The following is a 22,863-nucleotide window of genomic DNA, read 5'->3' on the forward strand; positions in this document are numbered from 1 at the left end:
CACAAGCCAGTGGTTGCTGAGACCCAGCCCAAGCCTGCCCGCCTCACACTCATCCCTCACACACACCAGTGGGAACGACAGCTTAGTTGAAACAACCTCAAGAAATTCCCACCAGGCTCATCCCCCAGCCTCTCTTCCTGTGAAGGCCAGTATGTGCAGCAGACTGATCCAGTCCATTCCACATCCCATTCAGCTCTTGTACACATCAGTGCATGTTGGAGATTAGCCCAGCCTGACCAACCCCACTATCCAGTCACACTTACGCCAGTAGGTGCCACTGCCTGCCCCAGCCAAGCCTCCCCCAACTCTGGTTCCCATGCTCACTGATGGGAGCTATAGCCCATCAGAGGGTTGCCCTTGGTTGCCCTACTAAGCCCACTTCCAGCTCCAGATTTTGCACTTTCCAGGTGGTTCTACAGTCTGGCTTGACAGGACTTGCCCCCAGTCCTAGCACCTGCTAGCTGATGCTGCGGAAAAGCCTGACCAACCTGCACTTTCTGTGGCTCATGAATGCCCCAGTGGATACGAATGCTTAGCCCAGCCTGGCTCTCCCCCTAACCCAGGTCACATGCAGGTCAACAAGCTTTGTAGCCCTTCCCAGCCTTGTCTGCCCCAGTCCCAGGTCTCATGCTCACCAGTGGAAGCAGTGGCCCAGCAGAGGAGCCCCATTGTTCCCTACCAGGTTTACCTCCTGTATATGATACAGTACAAAATACTGTACATAATACAATATTATGTATACTGGTAAGTGCTGCGACTCAGTGTGGCATGGCCTGCCCTCCTGTTGGCATTCACCAGTGGGTGCTGCTGCCTGGTTTAGCCTCAGTTCCAGCTCATGCTGGTGGGTGCTACAGTCTAGCCTCAATGGCCCTCAATCCTGGCCCTAATATGGACTGGCTTATGTTGCAGCCCAACCCGGCCTGTCCTGCACCAGCCTAGTTCTCACATCTACTGGTGGGTGCTATGAACTGACCTAGCCTGGCCTGACCCCAGACATGACCTGCCGGAGTCCAGCTCTAGCCGAGTTCGGAGCTCAAGAAGGGTGCATGGAGTCGGCGATAAAGAAACACACAGACACTGTCACTTGGTGCCTTCTTGCTACAGATCAAGAAGGTGTCCTTTTTATTTACTTAGACACAACACAAGCCTCTGCACAATTGTCTGATTGTTCTATTTTTACTTCATGACTAAGTGGGTATGCACAGATGTTTGATGTTTTTTTTTTACTTCATGGTCAACCAGGTGCTCTTAAAGATAATTCTGTAAGTTATTATAATCAGTTTCTTTAAAGCAAGCCGTTATTCATTCTTCAGAAGTAGCCATTAGGTGACAGCCAGAACTCCAAGGCCAAAGCACAGATGGTTGCCTACTAATCAGCAAAACATTCCTACTACATTTTATTTTCACAACTTATCTGTCACTTAGTGGGAGGAATACATCAAAAGGGAAAAAAAACTAATGATCTAGGACAAAAAGTTTCAAACATTAAATCCCCCTACAACTGCAGGCTCTACAACCTCATAGACAATCAAATAATAATCAAAAGTATATCTCTATGATGTTAATAAAATTGCCCTATATTTCCTCTAGTTAAAAAATTATGAAAGTGGCTAAAACAGCTACATTTTCTATGCTCTGAAGAAACTGCAAAGATAGACTAGCCTTTGAGATAACAATAACTATATTTATTGCCATAGCAGTTTCAGCTCTTACTCCCATCACTGGCATTAATATTTAGGATACTTATCAAGCCCCTTCCCAGAAGGAGTGCTACATGTCTGGGCCAGATTCTGAGGCAATGGTTAGCACACAATAAGGTGTCCAGAAATGGCATGGGCTTAATTGTGCTCCTGTGTGTAAATTGTCAAAGGCCCACTCACCAAGACATTATCAGAAATATTAACTCTCAAGCTCACATCAGTTGCAAAAACCATCTCACAGGGGCAAACAACAATGCCTCAATAGATTACAGAATTCTTAGTGGGGTGCTTGAGTGTCCATGCAAACAGGGGTGAAACAGCATTAAGGTGGTCAGAGAGAAATCTGCCGGGCCCTGCCAAACAGCTGGAAGCTCCCCTGGCCCTGCCAAACAGGGGAGCTGTTCTCTTCACACCTTCATGTCATCCACACCTACTGCACGGACCCCAGCAATGACCCACATGTATGCCTGTGGGTATTTTAACCTGGCTTGGTCTGGGCTGCTCCCAGCCTTGGTTTTGTGCTCACCTGCAGGAAATTGCATCCTCACAGAAGAGTTCCCCAAGCTCCTCTATCAGGTCTCCTCCCAGTGGCAGATCTCGCATACACTGATGGGTCCGTGCCCAGCCTGACTTGGCCCATCTCCTGTCTTGGCAGGTATAGCAGCCTTGCCTTACCAGCCCACACCCATTCTGCGTCTTACTGTTAGGTGCTACAGGCCAGCCTTGTTTGACCTACCCCGAGACACAGCTCTCGCGTGGCTCAGCAAATGCCAAGACATAGCCCAGCCTGTCTAACACCTACCCTGGCTCCTGTGAGCACTAAGGGGGTACTGGAGCCTAGCCCAGTCTGGGATACCCCAGACTCAGTCCGCACCCATGTGAAAGGGGTGCTGCAGCCATGTGCAGCCCAGTTTGCCATTCCCATTCCAGCTCTTGTGCTCTCTAGTGGGAATCATAGCCCAATAGGAGCATCCTCTTAACTCCCTGACCAGGCCCACTCCCAATCCCAGATCTTGTGGGTGCTGGTGATTGCTCTGATGCAGCCCAGCATAACCCATCACCCAGCTTGGTCTTTGCCATCGATACTGCAGCCTGCCTGCCCCCAATCCCAACTTTTATTGGTGGCTGCTGCAGTCTAGCCCTGCCCAGCCTACTCCTGGCATTCATGCAAATCAGTAGGTGTGACAACCTAGTCTAGCTACTGCACGTGCCAGTGTGCTATGGTTTAGCTTAGCCTTGCCCATTCTGCATTGCCAGAGCCAATCCATACACCTGGCAACCAATGAAGCAGCCCTGACTGACCAGACCAGCACCCAGCCCTGACTCACATGCTCACCAGTAGAAGCTAAGCCAATGAGGGAAGTTCCTCAAGTTCCTCCCACCAGGCCCATTCCCAGACTCAGATCTCATGCATGCCAGTGGGTGCTAGATGCTTACCCCGCACAGTCTGACCCCAGTGTCAGCCTCTGTGCGTGTTGGTGCATGTTGCAGCCTAGCCCACCCCACATCCAATTCTTGGATGTACCTGCAGCTGCTGCAGCCTGGACCAGCTTGGCCTGCTCTCAACCCTAGTACCTATGAGTGTTGGTGAGTTCCATGGTCATGCCTAGTTGGGCCTGTCACCAGTCCCATCCCTCAAGTAAACCAGCTGCTATACATGGCAGTCTCCCGGGGTGAGCCCACAAATCCCCCACAGAGTCTGCTCCCAGACCTGGTTCTCCCATGTGCTGGTTAGTGTCATGGCCCAGCCTGACATGGTATATCCCCTGCTCTGACACTAGTGGAAATTGTGCAGGAGCTCTGCCCGGCAGGCCCCCTAGCCATGGCTTTTGTGTGTGCTGGTAATTGGTGGTTGATACCAACAAGCCCAGCTCAGGTCTCCCACATGGTTGGGTTCTGGTTTCCCTCCACCAAACCACCAGGTCTTAGCCCCTTGGTTCACCTGCAAGCCTGGTGGAAGTTCCCCAGAAGTCACTCCTCACCTGTCATGTTCTCCCTTAGCAGTCCTCCCTCCCACACATCCCCACACCCCCTTCCCCGAGCAATCCACAGTTCCCCATGCCTGTGAGTGCACAGATCCCCAAGCCCAGTCCTCTTGTAGTGTATCATGCTGCCTTGAAGCCCTGCCCACCTGCCTGGGACCCCAGACCCCATCTGTTGGTGTGCCTATGTCTGTCTCTATTTTAAGAAAAAAATAGAACAGGCAACTATGCTGGCACACTGGTATAGTTAACACAAATTTGGCTTTAATCAGGCCCAAAATGCCCACCAGCTATTAGTTGCTTTTCTCCCAGCAGTGTAACACTTGCCTAGGTACAAGACAACCTAGGCAGTTGACTACAGCTGGGGTTATTTATTGAAGATTCATTTTTATTGGAAAGGAAGATTTACAGGGAGGATAGACAGAAAGATCGTCCATCCACTGGTTCACTCCTCAGGTGGCCGTCACACCAGGGCTGAACCAATCTGAATCCAGGAGCCAGGAGTTTTTTTTGGATCTCCCACATAGGTGCAGGGTCCTAAGGACTTGGGCCGTCCTGCACTGCTTTCTGAAGCCATAAGCAGAGAGCTGGATGGAAAGTGAAGCAGCCTGGACAGAAACCAGTGTCCATATGGGATCCCAGCATTTGGAGGTGGAGAATTAGCCAACTGAACCATTGCACCGGCCCTTGATGGGCAATTTAAAGTGATAGGATAGTGACTATCGAGGCGGGGATGGCACTCAGCAATGTGATAACCTCACAACCCCACCTCACCCAAGCTTGCACAGCTGGTACAGGGGAGAGCAAAGGTCTGCAGCCCGTGTGGTCTGACTGCAAGCTCCCTCCCTGAGTAGGAGTCCTCCACTGAGCCCCCTGGAGCTGAAGGCCAGGACCTCCCTGCCCCCCACTGCAATAAGGACAGTGGCCACGGTGAGTGGGTGTAAGGAGCCAGCCAGTGTTGCTCCTGTGAGAATCCTAGGAGAGGGACAGGGACAAGCTGGGCTGGCCAGGGCCACAGGTAGGCGTCGCTGGAACCCTCTCCCCCAGGGGCCTGCCTCCCCCAGCCCTACTCCCTCTGGGACCTTTGGGGTGAGGCCAAGCCCCCTGAAGGCTGCTGTGTCCCTGTTTCTTTTCCTGAGGTGCTCAATGCTCCCAAAGACTGCCCACCCTATCCTGAGGGGGTGTTGTGTCTTCATCGGGGCTCAAGTCCTCCCCTACCCTGTGGAATGTGGCAGCCACAGCTGAAGCAACAGCACTTCTCATAGTTCTGGATCCTGGGGGGCACCTTGGAAGATGAAGTCGGGTCACTGGTATGCCTCCTCCCACACTGCAAGGATGGAGCCGCAGGGGCCCAGCTTGGCTGCCTGCACCCAGCAGGCGCGCCTGCAGAAGGCACAGCAGCTGTGAGCTTGGCTGAGGGGGTGGAGCTGGCAGGTGGGCCAGAAGCGTGGGGAGAAAGGGGGTCAAGGCGAAGGGGGGCACCGCACACAGACTCCTGCAGGCGCACCCTCCCTAGGGAAGAGCAGGTTAGCAGAGGGCCAAGGCATGACCCAGGAGAGCCCTGGACTGGGAGAGGCCACCACAGCGGTCAGCAGCAGGCAGAGCAGCCCAGGGAGCTGGTGTCTGCTGGGCCTCACAATCCGGTGCGAGCATCTGTGTGTGGTGGTGGTGGGGGGCGTCTCAGAGCCCTGTCCTCTTCCAGTCACATTCATGGAGAGCAGGGTACAAGCAGAGGGGGCTGGCAGGGGACTCACCCTGGCTCTCCCCACCCCCACTCTCCCAGGAAAACCACATCGGAGGAAGCCAAGGACCAGAGCTCCAACGCAGTCACCTGTGTGACCACAGAGCCTACCCAAGCCCCGATCTGGGGGGACACAGTAACGGTGGAGATACAAGCTGAGGAGGCAGGGCAGGAAGGTGAGCAGCCTGGGGCACTGGGAAGGGTGTGGGGCAGAGGGAGTGAGGACTGGGACCCTGCGGCCAGGCAGAAGTGGGCTTGCTGGTTTGCTCAGCGCCCAGCTGGAAGCCACCTGAATGGAGCTCAGCGCCAACACTCCAAGCACAGACATCATAACATGTCATGCCTCATCTCCCCAGCCTGCTTGGAAAATGAGTTGTTCCACTTAAATGAATCTTCTGTATGTCACCAGCTTATCTTTTTTTACGACCGTTATTATTTCCATGATGGTTATTGCCTTGTATATCCCAGTGAAAGCTCACCGCAGTCCATGTCCCCGGCTCCTCCCTCTCTCGGCTCCCCTGGGGCCACCGCCTCTCTGAGGTGGGCAGAGGATTAGGGGAGGGGTGGGAGCACGGTGGGGAGAGGGATTACGTCCTCCCATTGCTTGGAAGAGATCACTGAGTCCCAGCCCAGCACCCAAAGTGCAGCCCCATGGTTTTATGTTCAGTGCTTTGATCTGGGAATTTCCTGTGTCCCTGCCTCATCCCCCCCCCCCCAGGCATCAGACAGAGCTGAGGGTCCCCAGGGCATACACACACTTATGCCTGTGTGGTGTCCACATGGTCCCAGCTCCTTCTGGCTGGGCACAAGGGGTACAGACAGCCAATGCCAAGGCTACTCTGGGGCTCTGGCCTCGGGCACTGCCAGCAGGGACCAGCAGTGCCCAGTGATGTCTGTATCTTAGGCTTGCTCCCCACAAGTGAGGTATCCTGGCCAGCACAGGTTCCCCAGTCTCCCTTGAAATCCCGCCTGGGGCTTGGATGGAGCCCCCTCCTTAGCCTCATAAAGAGCAAAAAGTTGCCAGAAACAGCAGGTGCAGGGAGTCAGGAGAGCAGGTGCAGGGAGTCAGGAGAAGCCTCCTTAAAAAGAATGGGAAAGAGCAAGTTCCAGGTCGATAGAAGAATCTTTCCTGCTTGAGGGGACAGGTGGAGCAGTCAGGGTAGCTTGAGCAGGTGCAAAACAGAAAGGCAGTTGACTCAGTACTCACGCCTGTGCATGTGTCTTGGGATGCTTCGGGCTGTGTGAGCCCTTGCAGCGCCAGCCCTACAGGCACCCGTGTGTCTGTGTGTGTGCCTGAGTACGCATAGATTATATGTGACTGGTGGGAAGCCGATGAGTGACTTGGGCTGGGCCCTCCCTGCAGATCTGGGCAGAGAGAGAGGTCAGCGCATGTGCAGCAGATAGGGGTCACGACTCCAAACGGGGGAGACAGGAAGGCGAGGAGGCCGCCCAGGCAGGCGCCTCTCAGCAGATTGGACTGGCTGTCGGCTTGTTGGAACCGGTTGCTGTGGTGACGTGTGTGCAGTGATGGTGGAAGAAGGAATGTGGGGGGCGGGGAAGGGAGAGGGGGAGGGAGCTCAAGGACGTGTTAATGAAAAAGCAAGGGGGGTTTCAGTCTGGGTGTCAGGGCCTGTCAGCTGCATAAAGGGCGCGGCAGGGGGCCTGGCCAGGCACGGGGCCAGAGTGGAAGCCTATGAAACCTGCTTGCTACAGGGAGATGGAGCTGGAAGGCGTGCCTGCTGGCCGCCCACACGAAGCTCCGGAAGGCAATGGTGGCGACCGGGATGGTCTCTGCCAAGCCCAGCTGGATCTGGGGCCTCAGGGGCCCATGGAGACTGAGTGTGGGGGCTACAGCCTCAAAAGCTACTGCTGCGACTCTGGCTGGCTGGCTGAGCCACAGGTGGGCCCTGGCAACAGCTCCAAGGACACCAGCACTAAATTCGTAGCTTTGGAAATATATACTCCTCCCTCAACAGCCCTGAGTGTTATTTGTTTATCAGGAAGGCAGAGTGATGGGGGAGTTGGAAATCCAGAGAGATCTTTCGTCTGCTAGGTCACTCCCCATTTAGGCCACAACAGCCAGGAGCCAGGAGCCAGGAACTCCTCCTGGGTCTCCCACATGGGTGGAGGGCCCCAAGCACTTGTATCATCTTCCACTGCTTTCCCAGGCCATCTCTAGAGAGTTGGATCAGCAGTGGGGCAACTGGGATGCCAGCATTGTAGGTGGTGTCCTAACCTAAACCTATAGGTTACCTTATAACACATGTTTAAGAAAGTTTTATGCTAATTTTGATATGCGTTAGGACATGGATGTGTATTCATATATCTATTAAGTTCCTTAGTTTGTGATCTCATAAACACGTGGAACATCAGAACTTTTCTTGGCAAATGAAAATAAGATACATTTATTGAGAGTCAAAAGGAACAAAATCTGTGCATATTTTTTCCATCATTTTCTGAAGGTTCTGCATATGTAAGGATTTTGAAGGGTTTTACTCTCAAATAAGCTTATCTTTTTTAAGATCCATTTTTATTAGAAAGGCAGAGTTACAAAGAGGAGAGACAGAAAGATCTTCCATCCGCTGGTTTACTCCCCAAATGGCCACAATGTCTGGAGCTGAGCCGATCTGAAGCCAGGAACCAGGAACATCTTCCTGGTCCCCCACATGGGTACAGAGTCCCAAGGACTTGAGTGATCCTCTGCTGCTTTCCAGAGCCATAGCAGAGAGCTGGATCAGAAGTGGAGCAGCCAGGACAAGAACTGGTGCCCATATGGAATGCTGGTACTTGCAAGTGGAGAATTAGCCTGTTGAGCCACCACCCAATCCCATAAATTTTATAATTTATGTGTTTTCATTTTAATATTGTTTATATAATTGAGAGGGACTCCTGTCCATGTGGGTCTCCAATCGGTGCGGAGGGTCGGATATGGAGGAAAATGAGTGGGACAAATGTTTCTGCTTTTCTTTTTTTTCCTCCTGTGGCCACAGGAGAGGAGAAGGGAGCCTGCTTCTTGCTGTCAAACTACATCAGCACCAGAGGATGGAGGACAGTCCTTTGGTGACACCTTAGAGACCCCAGTGTTGGGAAGAATGTTCTGAGAGTGTGACTGGAGTGGTTTTGATAGTTCTAAGACATTGTCGGCTTCGTTGCCCCACAGTGAGGAAAATATTCCCAAGGTCTGTTGGTTGACAAAGTCCACCTTAGTGTATCCACAGACCCAGAACGTGTTCCTAGCTTGGCCAGAAGAATTGTTCAACCTGTTCTGCTTTCCCTCCTGTGATGAGGCAGTCAACATCCCCTGCTGGTCTAGCTGAGCTGGCACTCATGTCCTCCATGTACATCTGGACATGCCGTCTACTGCACAGGCATCAGCAACTGAGGAGACCCATTTCCAAACATTACTCCAAGGTTTGGCCATGCATTCTATGATTTTTCCATGGTGACCTGGCCATGAACCCAGCATCTAGTTATGAAGTCCTCCCAAAAAACCTTGCCTGGAGTGACCTCAGACTTGACACTTGTATGTGCCAGCCAGCGCAGGGTCAGGTTTGGTTTGTCACTTGTGCCAGCCAACACACATACTGTTGGATGCAGCTGCCTAACCAATTCTACCCTAGCCCCATATCTCATACAAACTGACGGGTACTGTGGCCCAGCCCAGCCAACCCACTACAGATCTAGTTTTCACACAATGGGTGCCCTGGCCTTAAACTTATCTTTTAAACCCACTTCTGTGAACTTCTGAAGTGCTCCAATGTGACTTGCATAACTCTACATAGCTAGGGAGAGGGGACAAGGTGCACTTGTATCCCATTTTAGAAATCTGTGATTCAGAGGACGAAGGAGATGGGGGTGGGGAGGAAAAGAAGTGTGGGGTGGAACAGGAATGAGATGTACAGGAGGGAAAAAGAGGCAGAGATCAACTCCTTGTTAATGCACCTGGAAAAGCAGCAAAGGGTGGCCCAAGTCCTTGGGCCCCTGCACACACGGCTCCATGCTTTGGCTTGGTCCAGCTCCAACCTTCCTAGATCTTTGGGGAGTGAACCCACGGGTGAAAGATCTCTGTGTTTCCCTCTCTCTGCGTAACTCTTCCTTTCAAATAAATAAAGATAAATATTTGAAAGAGAAGACTGTGAGGAAGGAGTGGAACTTGAGCCTGAACCAGCCCCAGCCCTCTCTCTGTATCTCTTGAGAGAGCAGGAAGCTTCAGCACCAGGGTCAGCGCCAGCCCCAGTGGCTGAGCAGACAGCTGGGTGCAGAGGGGAAGGCAGCTGAGGGCCTTGGTAACTAGCCTTCTTCCATCTCCTCCCTGGATGGCAGACCCCACAGAGCAGGTAATGCACATGCCAGCCTCTCCCACGAGCCAGCTGCCTGGTGCCCACCACCAGTCGGTCTTGAGGCTGACATGAGGAAATAGGATAAGCTCCGGGCTCCAGGCTCCTGGCTTCTGGCTTTAGATCAGACTAGCATGTGCTCTGTTCAGTAGCACATACACTGAAAAATTGGAAAGATCAGTCCAGTTCTGGCTACTGTGGCCATTTGGGAAATGAACCCATGGATGGAAGATCTCTCTTGTTTCTCCCTTTCTCTCTAATTCTGGCTTTCAAAACAATAAAATAAATCTTTTAAAAAATAATAAAGTGAATGCCATTTCATGAGAAAACGTGCTGTCTTGGGAGGACACTCACCGAAGGCAGGCCCATTGCGTACAACACGGCTCATGAATGGCTTCCCTGGGCTTTGTTGATGACATGGTGATGGCTTACGAATGACTGATTTCAGTAATGCTTGAGGATTGCTTGAGTATCTCAGTCTTCCTTGCTGAACCTCATACTCCCCACCTACAATGTGTGCGAGGTGATCCCACTCCGTTCTGCCTGGGGAGCTGCTAGGAGTGTTGGTGACCAAGGCAAGGAGCTTTAATCCCTAAAGAGAGACATCCTTCCTGCTTGCCTTCATGCGTGTGCTGACCTGGGTGGGAACTGCTGTCTGGGGGCATCCCCTCCCACCCCGCATGGGCTGTGAATTCCTGAAATTTCACTTCAGGTCATCCCTGCACCTGACACAGAAGCCTGGCCCTTGGTAAGGGGCTCAGATGGTGCTTAGGGGACTGTAGGCATACCCTGGGCAGGACAGGGGTGGACTTAGTCTTGTCCTGACCCTGTGTTTGTCTGGCCTGCCTCCAGAGTTGATCCTCAAGGTGGCGGACAAGAGAAAGAAAGAGGAGCTGCTGTCCTACACGGTGCCCATCAAGTACTTGCGTGTCTTCCACCCCTACCACTTTGAGCTGGTGATGGTGAGTTGCCCACCCCAGGGGATCATGGGGCACACAGCAGGGAGAGCCAGCATATACCCACCTAGAACCAATTACATGGGACTCAGGGAGCCCAGCTCCTGGTGGGGGGGTGGGACAGGTGTCCCCAGGCATTTGAAAGCCCCCAGAGGTAGTCTGGTATGCATAGAACAGCAATTAAGTTCAACACATTGCATCGATGGAGGCTGTATCCAGACAAGAAGGACCTCTGGACAGAGTATCCATACTACGTTCCCCCACAGTGTCCCCCATACGAGGAGACACTTCGGTGGCCTTGTTCTGCGTGTGTGGGCTTAGGTTGCAGAGGCAGGAATCATCCCACCTCTGCATGCTGCCTAACTAGGAGAGGAAAGCTCAGGGGCTCCCTGTTAGTGGGTACACACCTGGAATTGGAGCTTCAGTTCCTGGCAAGGACTTCCTGCATGGCTCCCCTGTGCTATCTCAGTGCACCCAGAGCAATATACTTTCTGTAATGACACTTACCCAAAGCATCTTTGGGTGGCTTGCACTGGCCAGGGATTCACCTCTTCCAGGGTCCACTGTGGGACTCCCACCATGGCTTGAGGGAAACAGCAGTGTAGGGGCCAGACTGAGGGTTCCTATTGCAGGCCTGATGCTCACCAGCAGATACCTGCTCCAGGAAGCTCTTAACCCCGCCCCCTCCACACACCCCCAGCACAGGGGCAGTGATGGCCAGTGCTGCATCTGGGCTAGTCCTCCTCCTGCTGCCATCCCCCTCCAGGCCTTCCTCCAAGCCCCAGGGGGATTTTCCTTTCTAGGAACTTGGAGATGAGGTTCCCTGGCCAGGCAGGGAAGTGAAGATACAAGTGACTCCCCCTTGGGAGACCCACAGCTTGAGCTGGACTCTGGGACCAGCCTCCCTCCCTCTTCCCCGGGTTCCCTCCGGCCTTGTTATCACATCTTTACCACAAGAGCAGGCAGGAGGGGACCCTTGTGAGGGCAATGAGACATTCCCGTGGAAAGGGGAGGATTTACGATATTGATCATCCCAGAAGGGCGCACAGGGACCATGAGCTTTCATTATCAGTTCCCAGTACTTGTCTGCCCGGAGCTTGGATTTATGACCAGGGCCTGCCTACCCTCGGTCTCTCTCTCTCTGTTGTCCTTCCTGCCTGCAGCCCACTGAGCCCAAAAAAGACAGTGAAGACTCAGCCAAGGCCCACCTGTACGTCACGGTCGTCCGGAAGGGTAGCTGCATCCCCCGCTACATCGGCTGCACTCACACTGCGCTGGAGGTGCCAGGACCGGCTTTTGGGAGGCTGCCAGCAGAGGGAAGGGTGCAGAGCAGAGGCACCCGGATGGAGAGATGGAAGCAGCCTGGCATCTGCCAACCTTGCTGTTCATGGAAGTCAGAGGAAGGGCACTTAGCCCTGGTTCTGCCCACAGCATGTCGTCCTGGATTGCAGGAGCTTCCTGTGGCCCCCTCCCAGCCCCAGTCCAGCCCAGCCCCAGCCCAGCCCCAGGCCCACCCCAGCTCCTCCTCTCTTTCTGGGGGCCTAGCCTCCATGATGCTCCTGAGGTTTTCATACTGTGTAGATCAGTCAGACAGGAGTTTGTTCATTCCTCCCCACCCACCCCCGCCGCCAATGGCTGGTCACTGAGTCCCCAGCCCAGGGCTGGTTCCAGCTTGTATCAGGCCACCTCCCCAGCCTAGGATGAACAAAGGGCCAGAGACCTGGCCCTGGCCGTGGCCCTTCCTCCAGCCTCTGAGCACCCCCGTAGTTGGTGACAAAGGCAAATCCAGCTGTGACCTGGAGTGGGGATTCACAGACCCTTCCCTTACTTCCCCTCTGCGCTGGGACCCATCTTAGCCCCCCATCCCTGGCCCCTGGCACTGTAAGCCAACAGGGCGAGTTCCTCTTCAGCTCCATTTCACAGCGGGGGATGCTGAGGCCTGAGAGGATGGGGTGGAGGAGCCAGCTGGAGGCAGCCCCCTCTCTCCTCATGTGTCCCCCTCTCTTCTCCATTCTTTCTCACCAGCAAGACAACAACTGGGCCTTGCTGCCCACCCCCAGGGCTTTGCACCCCTCATTCGGATCCTCGCCTACTCCCAGCTTTCTGTCTGTTACACAGGCAGGGTCTCTTGAGCAGCTCCCTCCTCCCAGACTCAGGTGGAGTGCATGGCCCTGCTCCTGCTGGCCACAGTGTTGCTGTCTGCCACACCTGCCACAAAGCAGGTGCAGGCAACTGGCATACATCATGGGCCCATTAGCTCCTGTGTGGACCCACTGAGACCCACTGTCAGTGGACCCACTGGCAGAGCGCCTCAAGAAACACACCATGCCATGGGCCTCCCCTTCTGTAGGAGGTCACAGCTGGAAGAACCCCTTGGGGTCAAGTTGAGAAGCCAAGGCCCAGAGTGAAATCCATGGCAAAGAAATGCCAAGAGGGTCAGGGAATAAGAAGGGGCAAGGGCAGGTGCAGGTACAGAGGGACCCAGTGAGCAGGGCGGGGGTGGGGCAAGGTGTCACCTGGTCACTGTGGGTCCAAGGCCACATGGGGTCCACCTGCTTACCTCCTCCTCCAGGTCTTTCTCCGGGGAGTCAATGAGCACCTGATCAACAACCTGGACCCCATGGTGGTAATCGCCCGGGTGGTTCCCAACTACCAGGAGTTTAAGTGAGTGGGACCTCGGTGTGGGCAGGGAGGTAGGGAGGGCAGAGGGCAGAGCTGGAGGTGGGCAGAGGCTGCCAGGGCCACCCCATGCTGGTTCCAGGGGTGGAATGAGATCCTGGGTGCTTCCTGCTATGGACTCTGCCTAGGTATCCCCAGGAGCATGCAAGGTCCGGAGAAGTACAGCTGGGGAGCAGGGGGTGAAGGCCACCCTTGGATTGCAGAGCTGGGGGAGCCAGATGCCAGGAGGGCCTAGCCCTGCCCTTTCACCAACATAGCACTTGCACCATCTTCCTCCCCGCTCCAACTCAGGGCCACAGGCCTCAGCTGGCAGCTTTCCCAGGAAGCCTCCCAAAGGAGGGCACCCAGGGCCATCTCTGGTCTTGGCCTTGGCCATGCCTCAGGTCTCCGCTCCCCATCCAGAACATCTGCTTGAGTCTGTCGGACTCACAGTACTTGGGGCAGGGCTGAGGAGCTTCAGCCTGGTTGGATCACCGAAGGCCACCAGGGAGCAACAGGGCTCCACGTGACTGTCACTCTCACCAGCTGCAAGTGGCCCAAGAACACATGTGGACTGAGTGTCTGAAGCCTGTGAGGAGGCACCTGGTTGCTGACAATAAAGATGACTGATAGCCTCAGCCAAGAGAACACAGCATGTACACACATACACACACTCATGCACAAGTCATGCAAGGGACACGAGCGACACATGCAGTATAGTCTGCGTATATACACGATACACGTATGTCCATGCAAGCACACATGTGTGATTCACACACACACATCCTGGCAGGGATGAGCCATGCTAACAAACCCTGCCAAAGGCCAGGAGGAAACTGACATGCTTTTAAGATGACGCAGTAAAAACCTTCTAAGCCGGCCAGGACACAGCTGTCGTGGAGGTGGGAGCTGAGAGCTGCAGCCCATCACTGCTGACCACCTTATGCCTCCCTGGGGCCAGCAGGAAAGGCGCCCTGGGCGCATCAGCCACAATACAGGGCTCTACCCTGAGCCTGCCCTGGACAGGCCCCTTGTCACACCAGCCCAGCATGAGGGCCAGCCTGGGGCGTGGAGTGCAGAGGGATGACCCCCCACCCTCCGTCTCTTCCTCCCCAGGGTCAGCCAGGCAAACCAGGACTCAGCCTCCGTGGGGCTGCCCATCACCCCACTGTCCTTCCCCATCCCCTCAGTGATGAACTTCGACGTGCCCCGCGTCAGCCAGAACGGGTGTCCTCAGGTGAGCCCCTGCCCATGCTCGCTCACTGGCTCATACACCGAGTGACCTCATTCATTCATTCACACACATACCTGGTGACTGTACACATTCATTCATTCACTCACACACCTGGTGACTGCCCACACACCTCATCCACTCATTCACACATCTGGCAACTCTCCCACACCATTCATTGATTCACACCCCTCGTGAATCACACACACACACCCTCATTCATCCACACAGTCTCTCAGCTGCCCACCAGCCTCCTGCACATCCCCGGCCGTACTTGTCTGTGCTGAGGAGAAGCTGCGCTCGGGGCGTGCTGGGCTGCTGGACATGGCCCCTCACAGGAATGCTAAGTTCCAGCACCCATCCTGGGCGAGCATGAACACATCACAGAGGCACGCAAGGGCATCCTGTGTGACTGGCTGCGCTTCCCCGGGTGGCTGGGAGGGCAGACTCCTGCAGACTGACAATGGAATAAGGCGTTGCCAGTGCTGGGAAGAAGGCTGCTGCTTTGTGGCAAATGAGCGCTCCAGAAGCTGCCTCCCTAATTGGAAAACCCCATAGAGAAGGACTAAAAAGCTCCACTTCCCTGTTAATGTGTATTTGATCACCATCGGATTTCTACAAATCAGTCAGGGGAGAGGGATGTACAGCTAGGGGCTGCTGCAGGGGAGGTTGATACCAGCACGGGCACCCGTGTAAGGTGGGGGGCATACAGGCCTGTGCTGGGTGGACAGGAGAACAGTATGTTTACCAAGAGAGGCTGGGGCCAGGGTACCGACCTATCAGCCTGCATTCCTCCTGTGGTCTTCAGCAGGTTTCCTTCCTGCCTGGGGGCCTCCCAGGACAGGTGCGGACTCCTGGAGGTCCCTCCCACTCCTAGAGAGCCCCAGCCTTGCTTTACAAGGAAAATTTTGAAAAAGGCACAGCCACAGCAAAAGTGATGGTGCGAAGGGAGGGGGCTGGGACGAAGGGTGGCCCCTGGGGGACAGAAGCTTCAAATCCAAACCAATCCCTCTCCTGATTTCCCCAGAGGCGATCACACATGGCCCCGCATTTGCCCAGGAAATTAAGAACCAATCAGCAGGTGCTCCCTAGAGCCCGGCGCTGCCCCCACCCGCTCTAATGAGCAAGCACCCTCCCCCCTTCTCCCAGACCCAGTCTGGTTGCCTCCACTGCCTGGTAGGGAGTGGGAGGAGGAACCCCCTCCCAGTGCCTAACCTGTCCTGGTGTTGGGGGAGGTGGGAGAGTCTGAGACACCTGTTGGAGGTGACGGGGCACCATGGGTGCCGGGCCAGCTTCAGAAGGCCCTGGTGGAGGCACAGAGCAACACAGCAGCCAGGGGGCTTTAGGGGGTGGCAGCCAGCCAGCCTGCCTCCCTTTGAGCATCAGTTCCATTCCAGGGAAGGGCGCTGGATGCCCTGTGGGCAGGGATGGGAGGATCTGGCAAGCTGGCCACATCAGGGCTTACGCTGGGGTTTTTCTGTAGCTGACCCAATCCTGGAATTGCTGGAGTTAGGGTTAGCAGCCTGCTGGAGGGGCAAAGCATTCTGGATATCCCTTCCAAAGAGGACCGAAGGCCAAGGCAGAAGGGGACCCTCCCTGGCACTTGTAATTTTTAATCAGCCCTGGAGGACAGCCCCACCCAGCGATCCCTTGGCAGAGCCCACCCCCTCATCTCACTGGCCAGAATCAAACCACAAGCCTGCCCTGAGACAATCTTTGAGGGGGCGGGGGCGTAGCTCTGTCTTGCAGGCAGCTGAAGTGGGGGCCACCTGGGGAACAGGGCAGATAAAGTGCCCCTGCTCTCAGGCAAGCACAGCTCAACCCCTTAAGTGACCCTCGGGATGGAAGGAGGAATATGGCAGCCAGCAGCAGCTGGGATCTCAGGTCTTCCCTATGAGCCACCAAGGTCTGGCAGGTGGTCCAAGCTGTGTGTCAGGTCCAGTTCTCCTTGGGGTGGGTCTTTCCGTGTGATGCGGTGGGGTGTTTCAGGTCTGCCACCTTGGGATCGCAGCTCCTCACTTACACGTGCCGCCCGCCCACCACCACCGCTGCATCAATAGCTCCTACAGCCTGCCTCACGTTTGTGTTGACCTTTTACAAAGCTGATTCCCTCAGGGGACAGGGTGGGAGATGGGGGCAGCCACTGAGACCGACAACACCCACCGCCCTCCCTGGCTGAGGGCAGAGGGCTTGGTGGTGGCCCACACCTCCAACCTGCCAACCTTTCCCCAGAAGCCGTCGTCCTGCCGGCTGGCCTGGGCATTGTCTGCAAGTGCCAAGCTCCACGGCATCTCACCATGCACCCTGAGAGCCTGCAGCTTCCATTCCCTGGGAGCTGGCACCCTCATCCCAGTTCCTGCATGGAGGCCTTAGATCCCACATCCTAGGAGTGATCTGAGGTCGGGGTGGGTCCCCGGGGAGGCTCAGACAGGAATCCTAAGGAGAAATAGGGTGAGGGGCAGTGCAGAGCTGTTGGACCTGTGGCTGCTGAGGTCAGAGGCAGCGCGCTGTTCTTGTGACTGAGTGAGGGGCTCTGAAAGGCAGCAGGCAGGCTTCTAGCCTGGTGGTAAAGATGCCTACATCTGCATCGCAAGCTCGAGTTCTAGCCCTGCTTCTAACGCAGATCCTGGGAGGAGCGGGGATGGCTCAAGAACATGGGGTCTCTGTCCCCCACTTCTGGAAGGCCCAGCAGGAGTTCTGGGCCCCTGGCCTTGACCTGGTCCAGCTCCAGCTGTTACTGCAGTCATTTTCGGGGGAGTGAACTTGCAGAAGGGAGCTTGCTCGCACTCTCCATGTCTTTCTGTCTCCCTTTGAAATGAACACACAGTTTTTTAAAAAGCAGGGTCACCTACAACACAAACATTGGCCAACACCAGAGGAAGAAGCAGGGTTTCCTGCAGTGGTGTGGGAGCCCCGGGGCCTTATCTTCGCCTTTCTGCTTCTCTGTGTGTTCTCTGAGTGCGCGTTACCTGTATGACTGTGTCAAGCACCTGCAGTGTGTATAGACACCCCCACAACCAAGTGCAGGCATGTGTGTGCACTGACATGGCAGAAGCTGTGGCCTCTATCACCTGCTTCACCTCCTCCCCCTCCAGCTGTCCCAGCCTGGGGGGCCACCGGAGCAGCCACTGTGGAACCAATCTTTCCTCTTCCAAGGCCGGGATGGAGCTACGAACTTCTCTGGAGACGCCGCCCTGGTGCTGGAGTACTACTCCTCGGCCTCGGGTACACGGGCCCTCACCCTGCGAGTAGCATCGTCTTTCCTCCATCACCACTTCAGGGATGGGCCAAGGGATCCCCAGGTGTCCCAGCTGCCCCCAGGGTGGGCATCTCTCACCTTCCAGTGAGTTGGGAGGGGCAAAGTTGTGTGAGTTTAAAGGGCAGAGACCATAGCGTGGTTCACAGCCACACCGAGACATGGAATGCATTCAGAGTGGGCTCTGGACTTACAGAGGAGGAGGTTGAGGGTGGTAGCAGCAAAGAGTGCAATAGATGTGTGATTGTGGGGGCAGGAGGTTGGTGCAGGCACTGGAGTCCGAGAGCCAACCTGTTGCCTCTCATCAGTAAAAGGCAGCAAGCCTTGGAACCTGGGTCAGCCACTGGGCGTCTCCGTGTTGCCGCTCAAGAGCCGTCTGTACCGCAAGATGCTGGCGGGGAAAGGCTTTACCGGGCTGCGTGTAGAGCGGCTTCCCATCACTGTGAGCCCCATCCCGGGGACACCTCCCACCAGGGCATCCTTGGGATGGGCGGGCTAGCCTAGGTGTATGCCCCACCTCACCCCACCCCATCCCAACCCTGCCTCTGGGGCAGCCAGGAACTGCTCTCCACCCCAAGCATGGGGCCTGCCTCCAGGGAGGGACCTGGTCCTGCCTCCTGTCCGTCCCTTCCTGATGACCCCAGAACCACACAGGTGGGACAGGATGGTGGTGTCCGGGTCATGACCACCCATCTCCATCTTCCTCCCTGACCCAGTACACCAACCTGAAAACCATCAGCGGTGAGGCCCCCACGGTGGATATCTCCTTCCGGTTGTTCACCTCTGAGGTAGGTGAGGTGTGAGCCACGGCTTCTGGTCCGGTTTGGAGGGTACTGGGGTTCCTGTGTCTGCCATGGGGAGGGGTCAGCTGCTTTTGATGGTGGAACCTGAGGGTTCTGTGTAGCTTCAGAAAGCAAGAGAGAGAGTTGAAGCATGGCAGAGAGAAGAGAGAGCAGAGAGGGGCCTGGGGACCAGCCATGGTGCCACCTGCTTGGTGACCTGGAGGACCTGGGACATCAGCTGTGTGTTGCTGTGTGGCAGTTGTGGCTACTGAGCACACAGCCCTGGTTGGCTGATGTCCTGCCAGTAGCAGGTTCCTACCCTCCACCCCAGTACATGGCTGGAAGTAACACAGAGACCTGCCCTGAGGGTCTGGCACCTGTGGCTGCTCCCCCTCAAAGCTAGGAGCATAGCTGTCCAGTTCTTCCTTCCCTCCAAGAGTTCTTTGGCTCTCAGCAGAGAGAACCTCAGGCTTGGCAAGAGGATGCTGGATAAGCCCTCCCAGGTGCAGGCCAGCTGCGCCAGGTGGCAGGAGGAAGGTGTGCGGATTGGGTGGGGAAACTGGCTGGGGCTGGGGGCTGATGGTTTCAGCTCCTGTCCTCCTACTGGCTCCGTCCAAGGTTGGGAGGAAGCTACGTTCCTGCCTGGGCTCTGCCCCGACCAACTCCCCCATACCTGGGTCTCTATTCCTTTAAGCCAGCCACGGCGGGCCCAGGGTCCAGCTCGGACCCTGGACATTTGACTTTCATGCACATGCTAAGGTATGTACCAGTGCCAGGGGCCTTGACAACTTCCAAAGCTGGAAAGATCAAGATTCTGTGAGCCCCTGGCTGGTCTGTCGCCCTCTGACCTTGTCGGTTTTCATGCTAGATGGAGCCAAGGGGACCCTGGTCAGCATCCAACCATGCCCTCTGCTGGGAGTGCCCTTCAGGTCCCCCCTGAATACCTGGTAGGGAAGTGTGTGTTAGAGAACTCCAGGACAGCCACCCCCGCAAACTGACTGGGAAGCCACAGGGGACACGGAAGAAAGGGGAAAGCAAGTGCTCAATGGGGAAGTCACCGTGGTTTCCCGGCCCACCGCCCTGTGCCTCCTACTGCCTCCACTATGTGTGTCTCAGTCAGGGGGACTGGTGGGGCTGGGTAGGCAACAGGCAGGCGGGCAGGACACTTCCCCAACTGCCCAGGGGCTGGACACAAAGGTCTCCCGTTATGAATTATTCACTGGAGCTGTGCTAAGTGCAGAATTAATCCCTTTCCTTCCAGCTGGCGGCCTCACTAAATTATCCCTCCTAGTCATGCGGGGAATGACTGCCGAATTCATTTAAGCTGCCAAGTGTTTTGATCTGGGCCTTGCGGTGTTAGCTTCTCCCTTCCCCCAGCTCTCCCCCCTCTCCCCCTACCACACCCCCTCCACTCTCGCCCCCACCCCAGAGGCAGATAATAAACCTTTTAGCAATGGATTTCTTAGAAGAAAGGAAAAGAAAAGGATGGAGGGGTGGAAGGGGGGCCTTGTGCATGTAGCAAGAGAATAGGTCAAAGCTGTTTTCTGCAACCAAGAATTCAATTGCCGCTGTCCAAGTCACAGGCACAGAGCCTCAGGCATGTGTGCTCCGAGGACACACGTGTGCCTGTTCACACGTTGCTGCAAACCAGTCACACAGGCCCAAGCATGCCCCATGGCCCCATGGCTGCTTGGTGACCAACTCCCTCGGAACCTTGCAGCTCCAGAAGGACAATCAGGCTAGGAGCCTGAGTGTGAAGTGGTGGGCTCCTTAACCTGGTGGTGTTGGGCAGGAATTAGAATGGAGGCGAGGCTGCGGAGGTGGCAGAAGGGGGGAGTCCTGCCCTGGAGGAGTGAAATGACCAGAAGTGATGCCGGCAGCCATGGAGCCCACAGGCCTTCAGTTGAGCTCCATCTGTTTTAGAAGGTCTGGGCCTCCCTCCCTTAGAGAGCTGGCATTGTAGCAGAGCCCACGGGGCCACCTCCTGTCGTGTACCTCCCTGCCCCCTTCCCTGCAGAGTGGACACTGCTTGGGGCTAGGGGTCCATGCATCAGTGACGATGAAGTGTGGGACTCTCTGGTTGTGAAGCCCGCACTCCAAGGGTAGGGGCTGGCTTGTAGACGAGGAGCGAGCTCCCTCCTAGGGGGATAGTAGGGGATGCCTGGGGCTGGACAATTGGCTCGCAGGGCTAGGAGTCCTCCCACTGCTGCAGCAAGGCCAGCAGCCAGCTCCCAGCCCACCACTTTCCCCGCCTCCACCAACAAGCAAACTTGCCGATACCTAGAGGCCATGGGGGAGGCAGGAGCCACCACCCATTTGAACTGAACACCATGTGGTGTACCAGGAGCCAACACCAGGAACCTGGGAGCCAGAGAGGTGCGGATGCTACAAGTTCAGTGGCGCTTGGGTTGCCTTCTGGCTGCATCCTGAAGGCCATTGGCCACAGAGGGACTGTGCTCAGGAGATGAGCACAGGCAGATGGCACAGCCGCCCAGGCGGCTCCTCATAGTGGTTCCTGGGGCGGGAAGGAGACTCTGTGCCCGCTTTCCAATGAAAATAGATAAATCTTTTAAAATTTTATTTGTTTTTATTGGAAAGTAAAATTTTTTGTTTGCAGAGATAAGGAGAGACAGAGAGAAATATTTCCCATCTGCTGATTCACACTCCAAGTGGCCACAATGACCAGAACTGAGCTGACCCAAAGCCAGGAGCTTCTAGATCTCACACACGGACACAGGGTCCCAAGGCTTTGGACCAACCTGCTTTCCCAGGCCACAAGCAGGGAGCTGGAAAGGATGTGGATAGCAGCTGGGGCACATATGGGATCCTGGCACACACAAGGCAAGGACTTTAGCCACTAGGCCATGGCACCACACACCCGCTGGTGGATCTTGGCTCTTGGCTGTGTACACCTGGACTGGATTTGGGGTGCAGGTGTGTGTGTTTGTGCACGCCCCTGTGAGAACCAAGCCCTTGTACCTGTATGTGCCCGGGCACCTGCCCTTTAGTGTAGGCCCAGGGGTCAGTCTTCCAGTCCCCCTCATCTCAGGGTAGGGAGCCTGAGGACCCTGAGCCTACGATGGCCGCTTCATAAACACACACACACACACATACACAGAGGCACAAACTCTGGCTCTCCCACCCTCCTCCTCTCCTTTGGACTTTGCCTCTTTGAAGAGTGTGACGTAGTCCCCATGGGAGTCTGCACTTCTCTGGGCAAAGCAGCCTGGCTCTTTCTAATGAACTAGCATCCTGACAGTGAACCCACAGCGCCCAGGTATGGCGCCTCTGAGGACGGCCGTCCCAACAGACACACACACACATACACCCTTGGATATAGGCACATGGCGAGTGGAGGAGGTAGCATGGGCAGGGGACAGGGCCAGGCTTTGAAGCCGAGAGGGGGCTGCCCTGGGGGCGTTTTGTCCTCCATGCCCTTCCAGCGCCTTCTCTGGAGAGCTGCCCAGGGCAGGTCATGGCTGTACAGCTAATGGAGGGCAGGGGCTAGGGAGTGGGGAACAGAAAGCTTCGGGTGAATTCTGATGAAGTTTCTGAAAAGCCAGCATCGTGCTCCTGCCCTGAGAACAAGGGCAGCCCTGCAGCTAAGACGACACCTTCCAGTTCTCAGCAGCTCTGTCCCCCATGGGGCTCCTTCCCTACCACCTGATGTCTATTCTGAACACATCAGTGTGAGACTGGCTGTGGACCCATTGAAAGAAACCCCTTGCACCTGCAACCCTTCTTGTAAGCCCAGGCCCAAGGCAGACGACAAGACAGGCCTGTTCCCTCTCTGCCTCACTCCCAGTTCATAGTGCCTCACCTGCTTGGGTCCTAAGCCCAGTTTGAGGGGCCTCCCCGTCCACTCAGGTGATAAATAAGAGCCCGATTTTCCCAAGGTGGCGGGCCAGTCTGGTGCTTGGATCCAACAGCTCAGGGACAAGGACAGAGCTCACCTGCACCCCACATCCCTCCTCCCAGGTGTGCTCCCTGCCCTGGGGGATACCTGGGTACCCCCACCCTCCTCCTGGCTCCCATGTTTCCCATCTAGGAGAGAAAAGTCGGACCTCCCTGCTGAAGACAAGGGAGGCCAGCTGCACACCATGCCAGCCTTGAAGCAACAGCCCTCTCGCCTCTGGCCACTCCTGGGCAGTCCGCAGGTCTCCTGGTCAACAGGAGGATGTGTGTGTGTGTGTGTGTGTGTGTGTGTGTGTGTGCGCGTG

General features: G+C 55.7%; 1 protein-coding gene across 1 annotated transcript in view; it reads left to right on the forward strand.

The window, feature by feature from the left end:
• The window catches only part of CCDC33 (coiled-coil domain containing 33), a 66,186-nt gene that overhangs the window by 10,462 nt on the left and 32,861 nt on the right, over nt 1–22,863 (forward strand). Inside the window, exons 3-10 of the mRNA XM_058665461.1 lie at nt 5,466–5,599; nt 10,613–10,722; nt 11,880–11,996; nt 13,289–13,380; nt 14,491–14,611; nt 17,701–17,830; nt 18,170–18,303; nt 18,578–18,649. Coding sequence (XP_058521444.1) covers nt 5,466–5,599; nt 10,613–10,722; nt 11,880–11,996; nt 13,289–13,380; nt 14,491–14,611; nt 17,701–17,830; nt 18,170–18,303; nt 18,578–18,649 — 910 coding nt within the window. The remainder of the gene's footprint in view (nt 1–5,465; nt 5,600–10,612; nt 10,723–11,879; nt 11,997–13,288; nt 13,381–14,490; nt 14,612–17,700; nt 17,831–18,169; nt 18,304–18,577; nt 18,650–22,863) is intronic.

The sequence above is a fragment of the Ochotona princeps genome, chromosome 6, assembly GCF_030435755.1.
Source record: "Ochotona princeps isolate mOchPri1 chromosome 6, mOchPri1.hap1, whole genome shotgun sequence".
Lineage (NCBI taxonomy): Eukaryota > Metazoa > Chordata > Mammalia > Lagomorpha > Ochotonidae > Ochotona > Ochotona princeps.